Source organism: Neoarius graeffei, chromosome 22 (genome assembly GCF_027579695.1).
Source record: "Neoarius graeffei isolate fNeoGra1 chromosome 22, fNeoGra1.pri, whole genome shotgun sequence".
Lineage (NCBI taxonomy): Eukaryota > Metazoa > Chordata > Actinopteri > Siluriformes > Ariidae > Neoarius > Neoarius graeffei.
Genome location: NC_083590.1, coordinates 56,316,321 through 56,329,391, shown reverse-complemented (window position 1 = coordinate 56,329,391; position 13,071 = coordinate 56,316,321). Strand labels below are relative to the sequence as shown.

The 13,071-nt window shown below is 42.1% G+C and overlaps 1 protein-coding gene across 3 annotated transcripts in view; it reads right to left on the bottom strand.

Annotated features, from left to right (window-relative positions):
• The window catches only part of chd4a (chromodomain helicase DNA binding protein 4a), a 64,820-nt gene that overhangs the window by 26,128 nt on the left and 25,621 nt on the right, over window positions 1–13,071 (bottom strand). For all 3 annotated transcript variants that reach the window (XM_060905002.1, XM_060905004.1, XM_060905003.1), the window contains exons 12-16: window positions 12,768–12,979; window positions 5,053–5,184; window positions 2,887–2,986; window positions 2,579–2,770; window positions 1,849–2,049 (exon numbers count right to left, since the gene is read on the bottom strand). In XM_060905002.1, the coding sequence (XP_060760985.1) occupies window positions 1,849–2,049; window positions 2,579–2,770; window positions 2,887–2,986; window positions 5,053–5,184; window positions 12,768–12,979 (837 nt within the window). The remainder of the gene's footprint in view (window positions 1–1,848; window positions 2,050–2,578; window positions 2,771–2,886; window positions 2,987–5,052; window positions 5,185–12,767; window positions 12,980–13,071) is intronic.

Here is a 13,071-nt window from a genome sequence, read left to right as displayed (position 1 = left end):
TATAGTTGGCACCAGACTGTTGATCTTTTTAAAAACAGCGTGATCTAACAATTAACTCACTCACACTCTTAACCTAAAGGCATAGACCTTAGAACCAAAAGCATAAATACAGTGGTGCTTGAAAGTTTGTGAACCCTTTAGAATTTTCTATATTTCTGCATAAATATGACCTAAAACATCATCAGATTTTCACACAAGTCCTAAAAGTAGATAAAGAGAACCCAGTTAAACAAATGAGACAAAAATATTATACTTGGTCATTTATTTATTGAGGAAAATGATCCAATATTACATATCTGTGAGTGGCAAAAGTATGTGAACCTCTAGGATTAGCAGTTAATTTGAAGGTGAAATTAGAGTCAGGTGTTTTCAGTCAGTGGGATGACAATCAGGTGTGAGTGGGCACCCTGTTTTATTTAAAGAACAGGGATCTATCAAAGTCTGATCTTCACAACACGTTTGTGGAAGTGCATCATGGCACGACCAAAGAAGATTTCTGAGGACCTCAGAAAAAGCATTGATGATTCTCATCAGGCTGGAAAAGGTTACAAAACCATCTCTAAAGAGTTTGGACTCCACCAATCCACAGTCAGACAGATTGTGTACAAATGGAGGAACAACAAAGATCACCAAGAGCAAGGCGTGTAATAGTTGGCGAGGTCACAAGGGTAACTTGTGAGCAACTGAAGGCCTCTCTCACATTGGCTAATGTTAATGTTCATGAGTCCACCATCAGGAGAACACTGAACAACAAATGGTGTGCATGGCAGGGCTGCAAGGAGAAAGCCACTGCTCTCCAAAAAGAACATTGCTGCTCGTCTGCAGTTTGCTAAAGATCATGTGGACAAGCCAGAAGGCTACTGGAAAAATGTTTTGTGGACTGATGAGACCAAAATACGACACTGGTTTAAATGAGAAGCGTTATGCTTGGAGAAAGGAAAACACTGCATTCCAGCATAAGAACCTTATCCCATCTGTGAAACATGGTGGTGGTAGTATCATGGTTTGGGCCTGTTTTGCTGCAGCTGGGCCAGGACGGCTTGCCATCATTGATGGAACAATCAATTCTGAATTATACCAGTGAATTCTAAAGGAAAATGTCAGGACATTTGTCCATGAACTGAATCTCAAGAGAAGGTGGGTCATGCAGCAAGACAACGACCCTAAGCACACAAGTCGTTCTACCAAAGAATGGTTAAAGAAGAATAAAGTTAATGTTTTGGAATGGCCAAGTCAAAATCCTGACCTTAATCCAATGGAAATGTTGTGGAAGGACCTGAAGCGAGCAGTTCATGTGAGGAAACCCACCAACATCCCAGAGTTGAAGCTGTTCTGTACGGAGGAACGGGCTAAAATTCCTCCAAGCCGGTGTGCAGGACTGATCAACAGTTACCACAAATGTTTAGTTGCAGTTATTGCTGCACAAGGGGGTCACACCAGATACTGACAGCAAAGGTTCACATACTTTCGCCACTCACAGATATGTAATATTGGATCATTTTCCTCAATAAATAAATGACCAAGTATAATATTTTTGTCTCATGTGTTTGTGTTCTCTTTATTTACTTTTAGGACTTGTGTGAAAATCTGATGTTTTTGGTCATATTTATACAGAAATCTAGAAAATTCTAAAGGGTTCACAAACTTTCAAGCACCACTGTATTTCCAAAAAAAATCCTGCTGATCATTGTACACAAATGTGGTCATATTCAGAATTTTAACAGAAGGGCTAAGCACATGTTCATCTTGCTTTTTATCAGAAAGTTTATGACCAACCCCCCTACAAAAAAGGATCCAAAGCTAAAACTAACATTGCAGCGCTTATTAAATAACTGATCCTGAACCTACCTTCATCCTGGAAGCCTTTTTGCCTCCGCGGATAGCGTTGTCATCAAACGAGAACTCGTTCTCTCGGATGACGGCTCTGCTGTCCTTGTCACCTACATAGGTGACCACGTACATGTCAGGAGCCCACATCTCAAACTCCCTCTCCCAGTTAATAATGGTAGAGAGGGGGGCACTGACCAAAAACGGTCCTTTTGAGTGACCCTAAAAAAAATAAAAATGCATACCAGTGAAATCCTGACCATCATATTTATTTGTAATTAGAGCTTGTCTTTTGATAGACAGCCTTTATAAATGAAAACACCCAAGTCGTAATGCTTTCGCCCATTGAATTACTTCATACATGTTCCAAGTAGTGAGATAATATACTGCAACTCTAAATAAGACTGTACTTATTCACAGATCACCACCTAGTTTTACAAAAAGTACCCCTGTGGATTCAACCATCGTCTTGCTGGACTTGTTCTTTTAGGCCAGTGGAGGAGGGGGAAAAAAATAAAAATAAAAAAGGACATGCATTTACTGTACCTTGAGGTACTGGATGGAGGTGTGTGTGTGTGTGTGTGTTCTGATTAACCAGAACAAATGCTTGCATTCTGCACTTGAGCCAACAGATGGCAGGCGTATCTTTTTCTAGACCAATCTACATCCAGAATGGCCATCCATGTTGATTACGTTTGTACATCCATTTATAGGTTCTTGATTCAAAATGGCAACCCCTCACGATACACACCTCTTTGTAGAGGGAGTAAAGGAAGACTGCAGTCTGCACAGTCTTTCCCAAGCCCATCTCGTCAGCCAGGATGGTGTCGGTACCCTGAGCCCAGGAGAAACGCAGCCAGTTCAGCCCTTCCAGCTGGTATGGATGTAACGTGCCACCCGTTGAGTCCAGATATTCCGGCTGACGGTCAAACTTAATGGTGGGCTGAAAAAGGTCAAGGAAAAAAAGGTCAACATCACCCTAAAAAGAAAACCTGTTACTGTGGTTTTTTTTTTTTTTTTTTTTTTTGAGTGTGTATGTGGGACTACACATTTCCTCACATCAACAACTGGGTTGTCTGGAGGTCTGTCCAGTCTCTTCACTTTTCCTTTGATCTTCAATTTCTTACTCGGTTTGCCTTCATCTCCCATCATGAGCTCCCTATTGGGGAGAAGTCCACAAATACAAATGATCCAAATTACACAGCGTGTGGATATCAGCAAGCACCGTGTGAAATTTATAACTGAGCAGTTTGGAATGTGTATTAGGTCATCCAAAAAAAAAAAAAAGCCCCACCCCCAACCACCACAAATATAGAATTGATTTGTTTTGAACTCAATCTTTTTAAAGTCTAAGGTACTTCAGTGCTTTTGGACCATCTTTACCGTCAGTCTTGAATCATGAGGATCTGTTAGAGGTCATCCATAACTTATTATCACGAGCGTACAAACCGTACGTGGGGGGGAGGGGGTTAATGACCAGGCGTACACTTTTTAAAAGTGAAAAAAAAAAAAGATCCGTCAATGTGCCGATCAGCGGCCGCCATGTTAAAAATTTCGCGCCACATCGGTGTTGCCAGCTCGCTCTACACGCCTTCTTTCTTCAATACAACAAACAATGGCTGACCCAGATTTTGACTGCATTTACAAGTTTGTGAATAGCAGAAATACCGCTATTCACAAGACTCCTTCAAACGAGTACGAGCAGTTTTTAAACATTTGTTTCCTGCATACATCTGAGAAGCGGCAGGAGGCAGTTAGGGCAGGACAGGCTGCTTGGAAAGAATCAAAAACGAATGTTTCAAAGCCAAAATGCAACAGCTCCCCTTAAAAAGACAGTTCCTAATTTTCAATAATCAGACCCTCCAGGATTTCACGATGTTGCGATTTGCAACTTCAACGCAAATTCAACCAATCCCCACAATTCAGGGTGGTGCTGCAATTATATCCAATCACCGCAACTTTCCCGCAAATTTGACCAATCGTTGCCGTCGTTGACAAACTACCTTCCGCCTTACTTCCAGTGTTGCCAGATTGGGCGGTTTCAAGTGCATTTTGGCGGGTTTTGAACATATTTTGGGCTGGAAAACATCAGCAGTATCTGGCAACACCACTTACTTCCGTGTTTCCGTTCAAGAGAAGCAGCATATGCGAGTCAGTGTTTATATAGGCTTAAATTCTGTTACTGAAAGTGTGTTATGTTTACAGTGAAGGACTGTGCGCACTTTACATTATTTTTTTTTACTTAATACAAGAAATTAATGGATGCCAACATTTTAGCCAAAATGGTATTTTATTTTCCATTGTTTAGGCAGCTTCAGCATCATACTGTGAGATTCTGTTCAAATTGTTTTTTTCTTCTATGAAGCCTGAGCCATTTATTTTATTAGTTTATAATTATTGTTTAATTTAGTCTTCAGGAGAGACTGCCTGCACACAGTACTAGTATTAATAGGTTTTTTTCTTACATGAAAGCTGAGGCATTTATATTATATTTTAAGGGAACTTCATGTTGTGCTGTGAGGTTCTCTGCACTTTAACTTTTGAACCAACAGGTGCATTTGGATAAGTAAAGCCTATTTTTCTGCATGTTTGTAGTCCTGGTAATCTTTTATATTGGTAAAGTTGTTTATAGGACCATTTCTCAGTGTCTTTTTTTAAAATCAATAGTTTTTCAGTAATAACAATATTTAACATACTCAATTTTAATCACAAAAAGAGAAAATCGCAACAATTTCTCGCAACCTTCACTTCCTCCCGCAATGTAATCGCAACAAAAACCTAAAACACACCGCAACTTTCATCGCAATTTTTTGGAAAAACCCCCTAACAGACATTTTAGCCCACAACAATCACAAAAAAGGCCCGTGGAATCCTGGGGGGACTGAAAAATGAAGTCGCCTGCTTTCTATGAAAACTTCTGGATCCGTCTTGTGTCTTTTCTTCTCTTGTGAATCTTTGTATTGTCCCGTCATCCGATTTTAATAAAAAGTAATACAAGACATGGTTTTATTTTGAATTCCTATTCCACGTAGATCCATCATTTTTTTTGTCCGCTAATGTACATTTTTTTTGGGGGGGGTTTGCTCAAAAGTCTACTCTTTATAGACTCATGATAATGATGAAAATTATGGATAACCCCTTATAGATTTTATAAAAGAGAATCAGCCAAATAGTTAAATGCAATTACGCAAGGTTCACAGACAAAAGTGCGCACGCGTGTTTTACCTGTGGTTCCAGTACTGCAGTTTGTAGGAGTCGTATTCTGGGATCTCCATGTCTTCTGATTCCCAGGTGGCCTGGTCATACGGCAGGTCTCTCCACTTGATGAGGTAGTGACAGCTATTTTTCTTATCCACACTGGACATCAGAAAGAGGTATTAAAAATGTTAATGGTTAATCATGTAACCAAAACATCCTTTTTCTACCTACGAAACATTGCACGCCTGCGACCCACTCTTTCCACCCCAGCTGCAGAGACATTAATTCATGCCTTTATCACCTCCAGACTCGACTACTGCAATAGCATCCTGTATGGCCTTCCCTCTACTGTTCTTCAAAAACTACAAAACTCTGCTGCCCGGCTGCTCATCCGCTCTCCCTTCAGAGAACACATCACCCCTGTCCTCCGTCAACTTCACTGGCTTCCCATAAAACAATGCATACACTTCAAGATCCTCCTCATCACTTACAAGGCCCTCAACAACCTTGCACCCTCGTACCTGACTGATCTCCTCCATCGCCACTCCCCCACCCGCCGACTACGCTCTGCAGATGCCAACCTCCTCACTCCCATCACCACGTCCAAGTACCGGACCCTCGGAGACCGAGCCTTCGCCATCGCTGCCCCCACCCTCTGGAACTCCCTCCCCCTGGCCATCCGTAACTCCGATACACTACTTTCCTTCAAGCGCCATCTCAAAACCCACCTGTTCAAGACTGCATATGACACGTCACCTTCCTATATATCTGTTGTTTGTCTGTGTGTGTGTGTGTTTTTGAACCTCCTGTAAAGCATCTTTGAGTACCATGAAAAGCACTATATAAAACAGATGCATTATTATTATTATTATTATTATTAAGCTTTTTCCATTACACATGATTTAACTTTCAGTGCAGGCTAAAAGTTTTTGGTCTGCACTCACTAATCTGAAGCACAAACTCGAAGTTAATTTTAAAATAAACCCTTAACTGAATTGTACTTTAAGGTACTCTGAATCACCATCAATGCGTCATTACAGTCATTTAAATCCTCAGCAAGATATTTACTCCCAGCCTTTGACATTCATTATACACCATCTGTTCACTACATGGGAAATGTATAATATAATATTCAGCAGGACATTTGAGATTCTATTTACATTTAATATAGAATTGAACATGTACAGGAGTTTATACAGAGATCACTCAAAGCATCAAGCTCTTTCAAGGAGGAGAAAAAAAAAAAAAAAAAAAAAGTGTAGGCTGAAGGAAAGGAGACCGTGGGCAGAGTTGTGTCTGCAGGCCTACAGTTTTAGGATACGATACTTACGACCTCTGAAACTTAACAGGAGTTCTCAGACTTCAAGTAAAGCAGCATCATGCCTGGACTAAAGCAAGGGCTCAACCTTTTCTACTTTAAAAAGGAGACACGCAGAGCCATGGCCTCACTGTTTATAAATGCCTTGAGACCTCAAAAATGGCACAGGAATAGTTTTAAGCATTAACAAATCTAATATAGTAATTTCTGCAATTAAAATGCTTTATATTAGGTAGCGGTCTGAGTGAATGACCTCGATACCTGTGCCGTCACAGCAGGAAGTCTATCGGTCTCATCGCCATTTCCATTATACTAAAACACAGAGCTGACTGCAACTCCGAGCCTCCATTTTGAGCTAATTTATCGCCATGCCACATAGATGTGTTGCTGGCGGGTGCAGCAACACGACAGAAGGTGGATTTATGTTGCATTCACGGCCCAAGAATGTTCAAACTGCAAAGATTTGGACGCGTTTTACAAGAAGTTCATGGGCACATTGGGCGGCTATGAAGTGGTCTCTCCTCTGCTCTGCACATTTTACTGAAGACTCGTACGAGACCTCTGATCTGTTGAGGAGCGCTGGCTATAAACCAGTGTTGAAAGAGAGTGCAGTACCAACAATTAAAGGAAAACCACAAGAAAAGGAAAGCAAGTTCAGTCGCACCAGTTCTCCTGGCGCATGAGCCGAGGGTTGTTGCTAAAACTGACGACGTTGCGTCCCATGCCAGGTTTTAGTGATCGCCTGAGCCGAGCAGTAATGGTATGGTACCCAGTATGGAGAACGAGTGGACCAACTGTCTGATTTCTCTGCTGGATATGCTCGCCTCAGCAGCAATATCTCACCCTTATGTGGAAGCAGCGAATGAATGAAGAACTGAAAGTCAGATTGTTTCAAAATAACTGGCCACAAGATCGGCCTTCAAGAAGTGAAGGCAGACGGGTAAGCTGCGACTCTCATTTGGATTAAAAACACTGGTTGTTTCCCTGCATTTAGATTAATCCATGTAGCTTGTATTGTGTTTAAGTTAGCGGTATAAGGTTATTTAATTTGCTTCAGAATGTGATTGTCTCAGTTCATCTGATTATTTAATGAGCCTTTTACGGTTTATCAGTGAAAATGCATGCATGTACATGTATGCTGCATAAGTTATAACACCCATCCTGTTTTAATGAGAGTCAACCCACAATCAGTGAAGTCAAATCAGTCTTAGTTGAGCAAGTCGGTGACAGTGTTTCTTACTTTCACCATAAATTTTTATTGATATGACTTTGGTCTATAACTGTAAAAGGCCTCGGCCTTAAAACCGGTTCCCGCTGTGACGTCACGCGCTCAGGGCTGGCTGGCTCAGCGGGGCAGCGCCAATCACAACTTTGCAGTCGATTTTAACTTTAATTTTTTTTTTAAATCCCCATTTAGGGGCGGCACGGTGGTGTAGTGGTTAGCGCTGTCGCCTCACAGCAAGAAGGTCCGGGTTCGAGCCCCGGGGCCGGCGAGGGCCTTTCTGTGCGGAGTTTGCATGTTCTCCCCGTGTCTGCGTGGGTTTCCTCCGGGTGCTCCGGTTTCCCCCACAGTCCAAAGACATGCAGGTTAGGTTAACTGGTGACTCTAAATTGAGCGTAGGTGTGAATGTGAGTGTGAATGGTTGTCTGTGTCTATGTGTCAGCCCTGTGATGACCTGGCGACTTGTCCAGGGTGAACCCCGCCTTTCGCCCGTAGTCAGCTGGGATAGGCTCCAGCTTGCCTGCGACCCTGTAGAAGGATAAAGCGGCTAGAGATAATGAGATGAGATGAGAAATCCCCATTTATGCAGCATACAAGAGTCAAAGATGGAGATACTATCCACTCAGAAATTTCATTAAAAATTGAGGTTCTGTGCATCTTCCATAAGGCCCATCCATTTCATACTTGTAACAAGGTCAGGCCTATTAAAAAAAAAAGATCCCCGATTATTCTGGCTCATCCATCCTATTAGAATCTAATAATCTATTGTAAAGTGTATTAATGGGATGCAACATCACTCCCTGTTACAGATGGAGCCCAGGAATTAAATACAGGGCGAGTCAAAATGTTAACACTTAAATGGTAGAAACCATTTATTCATAAAACATACAATCATGTCTCATCTCATTATCTCTAGCTGCTTTATCCTGTTCTACAGGGTCGCAGGCAAGCTGGATCCTATCCCAGCTGACTACGGGCGAAAGGCGGGGTACACCCTGGACAAGTCGCCAGGTCATCACAGGGCTGACACATAGACACAGACGACCATTCACACTCACATTCACACCTACGCTCAATTTAGAGTCACCAGTTAACCTAACCTGCATGTCTTTGGACTGTGGGGGAAACCGGAGCACCCGGAGGAAACCCACGCGGACACGGGGAGAACATGCAAACTCCACACAGAAAGGCCCTCGCCGGCCACGGGGCTCGAACCCGGACCTTCTTGCTGTGAGGTGACAGCGCTAACCACTACACCACCGTGCCACCTGCACCAAAAGTCATAGCTACTTAAATTCAGTCCAGAGCAAAGATGCCAACATTGATAAACGAAAGAGTAGCATCTCCAAGCACAGCAAGGTCAGGGGTCTGGGGATCGCCGAGGCCCTCCAGAACCCAACTTTCAGGGACGCTCAAAATGGCCTAGAGGTTATATCACTGAGCTATTTTTTGAGGAAAATAAAATGCAGGGTTTACAGTACAGTCTAAATTCAATTATCCAAACTGTCTGGGGGAAAAGTTTGGCTAACCAAGAGGATGTTCAGGTAACGGAGCTCGTACTGTAATCCAGGGTTTCAGTAGCTTCCATCATGATCAACAAAAGCCAGAGTAAAAGGCAAAAGACTTGTATAAAAGGTCTTTCAAATAACATTAACAATGTTTACTTCCTGAATTGGGCACCGGTCTAATACTGGACTTTAGGTTGATACTGAAAGACACCCATCCATACATTTAATTAAACTGAACATGCTGAAGTTACTTCAATAAATGTGTTCCATGTAGCCGACTTTGCTTTCTCCAGCGTACTTCCGTTATAGGACTGGTGGCGGCGGCAGCACACTGAACCTTTGGCAATCCAGGAAGACAACTACGCATTTCTGAGCACTGCGATTGGCCAAGAGCATGAATCAGGTCACCTCTCAGCCAGTCAGGGTCATGACCCACAGCTACACACTGTACATAAGACATGCCTGTGTGTTTTGCCTAGTGTGCGCTAATAAGTGAAACTAACACAAACGGAGCCTAAACTACAGCTGATGGATTTTATCCTGTTTACAGTGGGCGTGCCCGCCGCGAACGAGAAACCAAGAGTGAAAGTGATGATCATGCCGTTACCATGTGAACAGACTTGTGTGAACGTGCAAGTGGGAGCTCAGCACTCCGACTCCGGTGTAAAAATCGGTCCAGGAGCAGGCCTAGGTTCTGTTATCAGTCTGGTGTGACACCAACCAAACTGCAGGGGACCCATTTATTTATTTCTATAGTTATCGGTATTGTGGGACTGGGCCCTGAGGATACAGAAATTCCTGGGGTTATCCGAATCAGTGTAAACAATGACGTGGAACAGTCTGAACACTGAAGATATGTTGAGTCAACTGATACACTGGCAAAACCAGTTGAAAAGCGCATCAATTTCAGGTCTATGCAGCACACCATAATTGTGCTTCAAATCCGTAGCTGCTATGCCCAAATCATGCATGTTGGCATCTCTGCCAGAGGTATTCATGTGACATTTGGTAATAACTGGTTGAAAACTGAGGGGGGAAGCGTCCTAACAAAACAAAACAAAAAAAACCCCCACACATTAAAGTAGAAAGAGCCCGAGTGAATAACAATTTCCACCAGCACTGCTAGTGCAAATTCTTATTTTGGCTACTCCTGATTAGGAGTCGCCACGGCGGATCTCAAGCCGCAGGTCAGATTTGGCACAGTTTTACACCGGATGCCCTTCCTGACGCAACCCTCTCCCTTTATCCGAGCTTGGGGCCGGCGCCAAGAGTACGCTTGTACACCCCCAGTGGTTAAATTAAACTTTAAAAAAAAAAAAAAAAAAAAAAACATTTGGGGTGACCGAAAGGGAAATTTGACATGGCAAATATTTAAAATGTAGCATTTTTACTTTCAAAAAACATACATACAAAACCCTCACAGTTCACACTGAACTATCATCTTTGGATTCAAGTTCATCAAAAAGTTCTACTAGAAGCTAATGGACAATGGCAGCCATGTTCAAGAACATCAGCCACAGTGGTTCAGATAAAGATAACCAGAACAATCCCAAATAAATTCTGATGTGTGGTGCACTGCAAAACTCCAGGTCAAAATTTATATTTTCTACTTTGTTTTATATCTCCCTTTTGCAAAAAACTCAACCAGAAGTAAGAGTTCACATGATGAAATCCAAAAGGGAACCCGAGAACCTTAAAGTGCATCTCACGGGTAAATTCAGGAGCAAGATCAATGTAATTCTCCCATTTTATATTAAACTTTGGTCAAATATCTGTAACATTCTGCAGTTTGTTTACCTTGCGCAATACCAGAAGACCATTTATCATTTTCGTTTCACTTCACAATTATGTGCTACTCTGTGTTGGTCTATCACATAAAATCTCAAACTTCTAAGTTCGTGGTTGTAAGGTGGAAAAATGTGAAAAAGTTCAAGGGGTATGAATACTTTTCCAAGGCACTGTAGATGAGCATTGATTCATGAATCCATGGGTTTAGAAGCTCAGGCGACAATTCCATATTTCAATGCAAAATCGCTCGCTGCTAAACTTGGTCTACACAGGCTGTGCACTGAACCCGTGCAGGCGGATCCGCACGTGACGTCACGAATCTGGCTCCAGACTCCCTTGGGATTTTTCCAGACGCGCTTTATTTTTTTTCTGCTGTGGACAGATGTGCAAAATTACCCTTCTGGATGAGTGTGTAACGGGACACACATACATACATTTTTTTTTTTTTTAAAACACCCACGAAATTGGTCCAGGATATGCACTTTAGGCCACACCAATTCGATTAGTTGGTTCTTGGAATCGCCGCTTGAAGAAAATGCAAAATGGAGGGGGAAAAAAAAAAAAAAACTCCCGCCAACAGAAAAGGTCACGTGACGTCAAAAACCAATCAAACCGCCCCTTTCACTTTCAATAAAGACTTGTGGAAGAAACGTGCCTGTGGAGGGGAGTCCTGCAAAGCCTGGGTTTGTAATTGTTAGGGTATTCAGCGAACAGAAGCGTAAAATCTTTGACAGGTGTGCTGAAATTCTGTTTACTGGTTTGCCTGTATTGTTCGGTCCATTTCCACCGCTAATTTTACCATCAGAGCATTTTTTTAAAATTTTATTTATTTCGCCTGCTCGCTTCATATTTTTCCTGAAAAAATTTGAGAACCAACTAATTAAATAGGTGTGGCCTTAAATCCTCACTGTGCTAAAAACAGAACGTTGGACATATTTTCACGCCAACATCTGCTTATTGGGGTTAACTAATCATCCTCCAACCATGTTCATGAACTTCTCACTTCTTGCCCCCGGAGGAGATGAGAAGCGTGCGCTGGGTATGGAAAAACGTAAGAACAGAAAACATTTTAAAAATAGGAAGAACAGTTAAATTCTCAAAAGAGAGGTTTATAGAATGTCAACCAATAATTTCTAAAATTGACCATAAATGGTAATCTCAGAATTTAATACCACAGCATGTCAAAATCTATTTTGGTATTAAGACCAAGGACATGAGGTCATGCTGTGGGTGAGTGTTTTGATGAAATTTGTAGGCGGATAAAACAGTTCTGCACATTATGCTAGTTACTTCAAACCAAGCAGGCAGAACTTAAATGGATCAAGGTGCAAGGTCAAGGAATAAGCTGAGGGAGGAGAAGAGAAAAATTGTGTCCATCTTTCTGCCTCATACAACCCACAAACATTAAATCGCTTTATTTGGAGAGGTTAATTTGTATAACACCACAAAACATCTCGTATAATGAAAGTTATTTGGGGGGGGGGGGGACGACCACCACCTCCACACACGAAAATTCTTGGTCTAAGAAAATGGAGCCAGACGTGTTAAAGTTCATATTCCCTACAGAGACCCCACCAGGCCGACCAGGGGAAATCGTATTTTATATACGGAGAGTCCGGTTCTTAACGTACTTTAAATTTAGGTGTTCCTAGCCATCACAGTTAGGCTCCACAAACCTTTAGGATCATCACCAATCACAGCTATAAGTGGCAATCTGCAGGGTCACAGACAATAAAACCCTACATCTAGGTCACAAAAATAATTTTTGCATCTATTATGCAAATTCTCTTTAATCTGCGTGAGCAGGGTAAATGAAAGCTTTGAAAAGCCTGATTTGCTGAATGAATTTCTTTTGAAGCCTGTTCCTTTCCAAGAGCAAAAGAAACTCCAGAACTTGCAGCCTCACCTGTGGTTGAGGATGCGGTGAATCATCATCCACTCCATCTTGATACCAAAGCGGTAATACTTCTCCTCCATCTGGGCATAGATGGGGTCTTTGTTTTTCCTCTTGTCACTCTTCTCATCATCGCCTTCACCTCCAAAGTCTATGGGTGGGGGCTCATCCATGTCATTTTTGCGCTGGTAATTTCTGAACATCACCTGGCAATACAGCTCCAGCTGAGGAAGGAAGAGAACCTTTAGCCCAGCTGCGCACATATCCTTAGAACACAGACGTTGTTAAACCTGTTCAAGACATGGGAAAGGTGTGT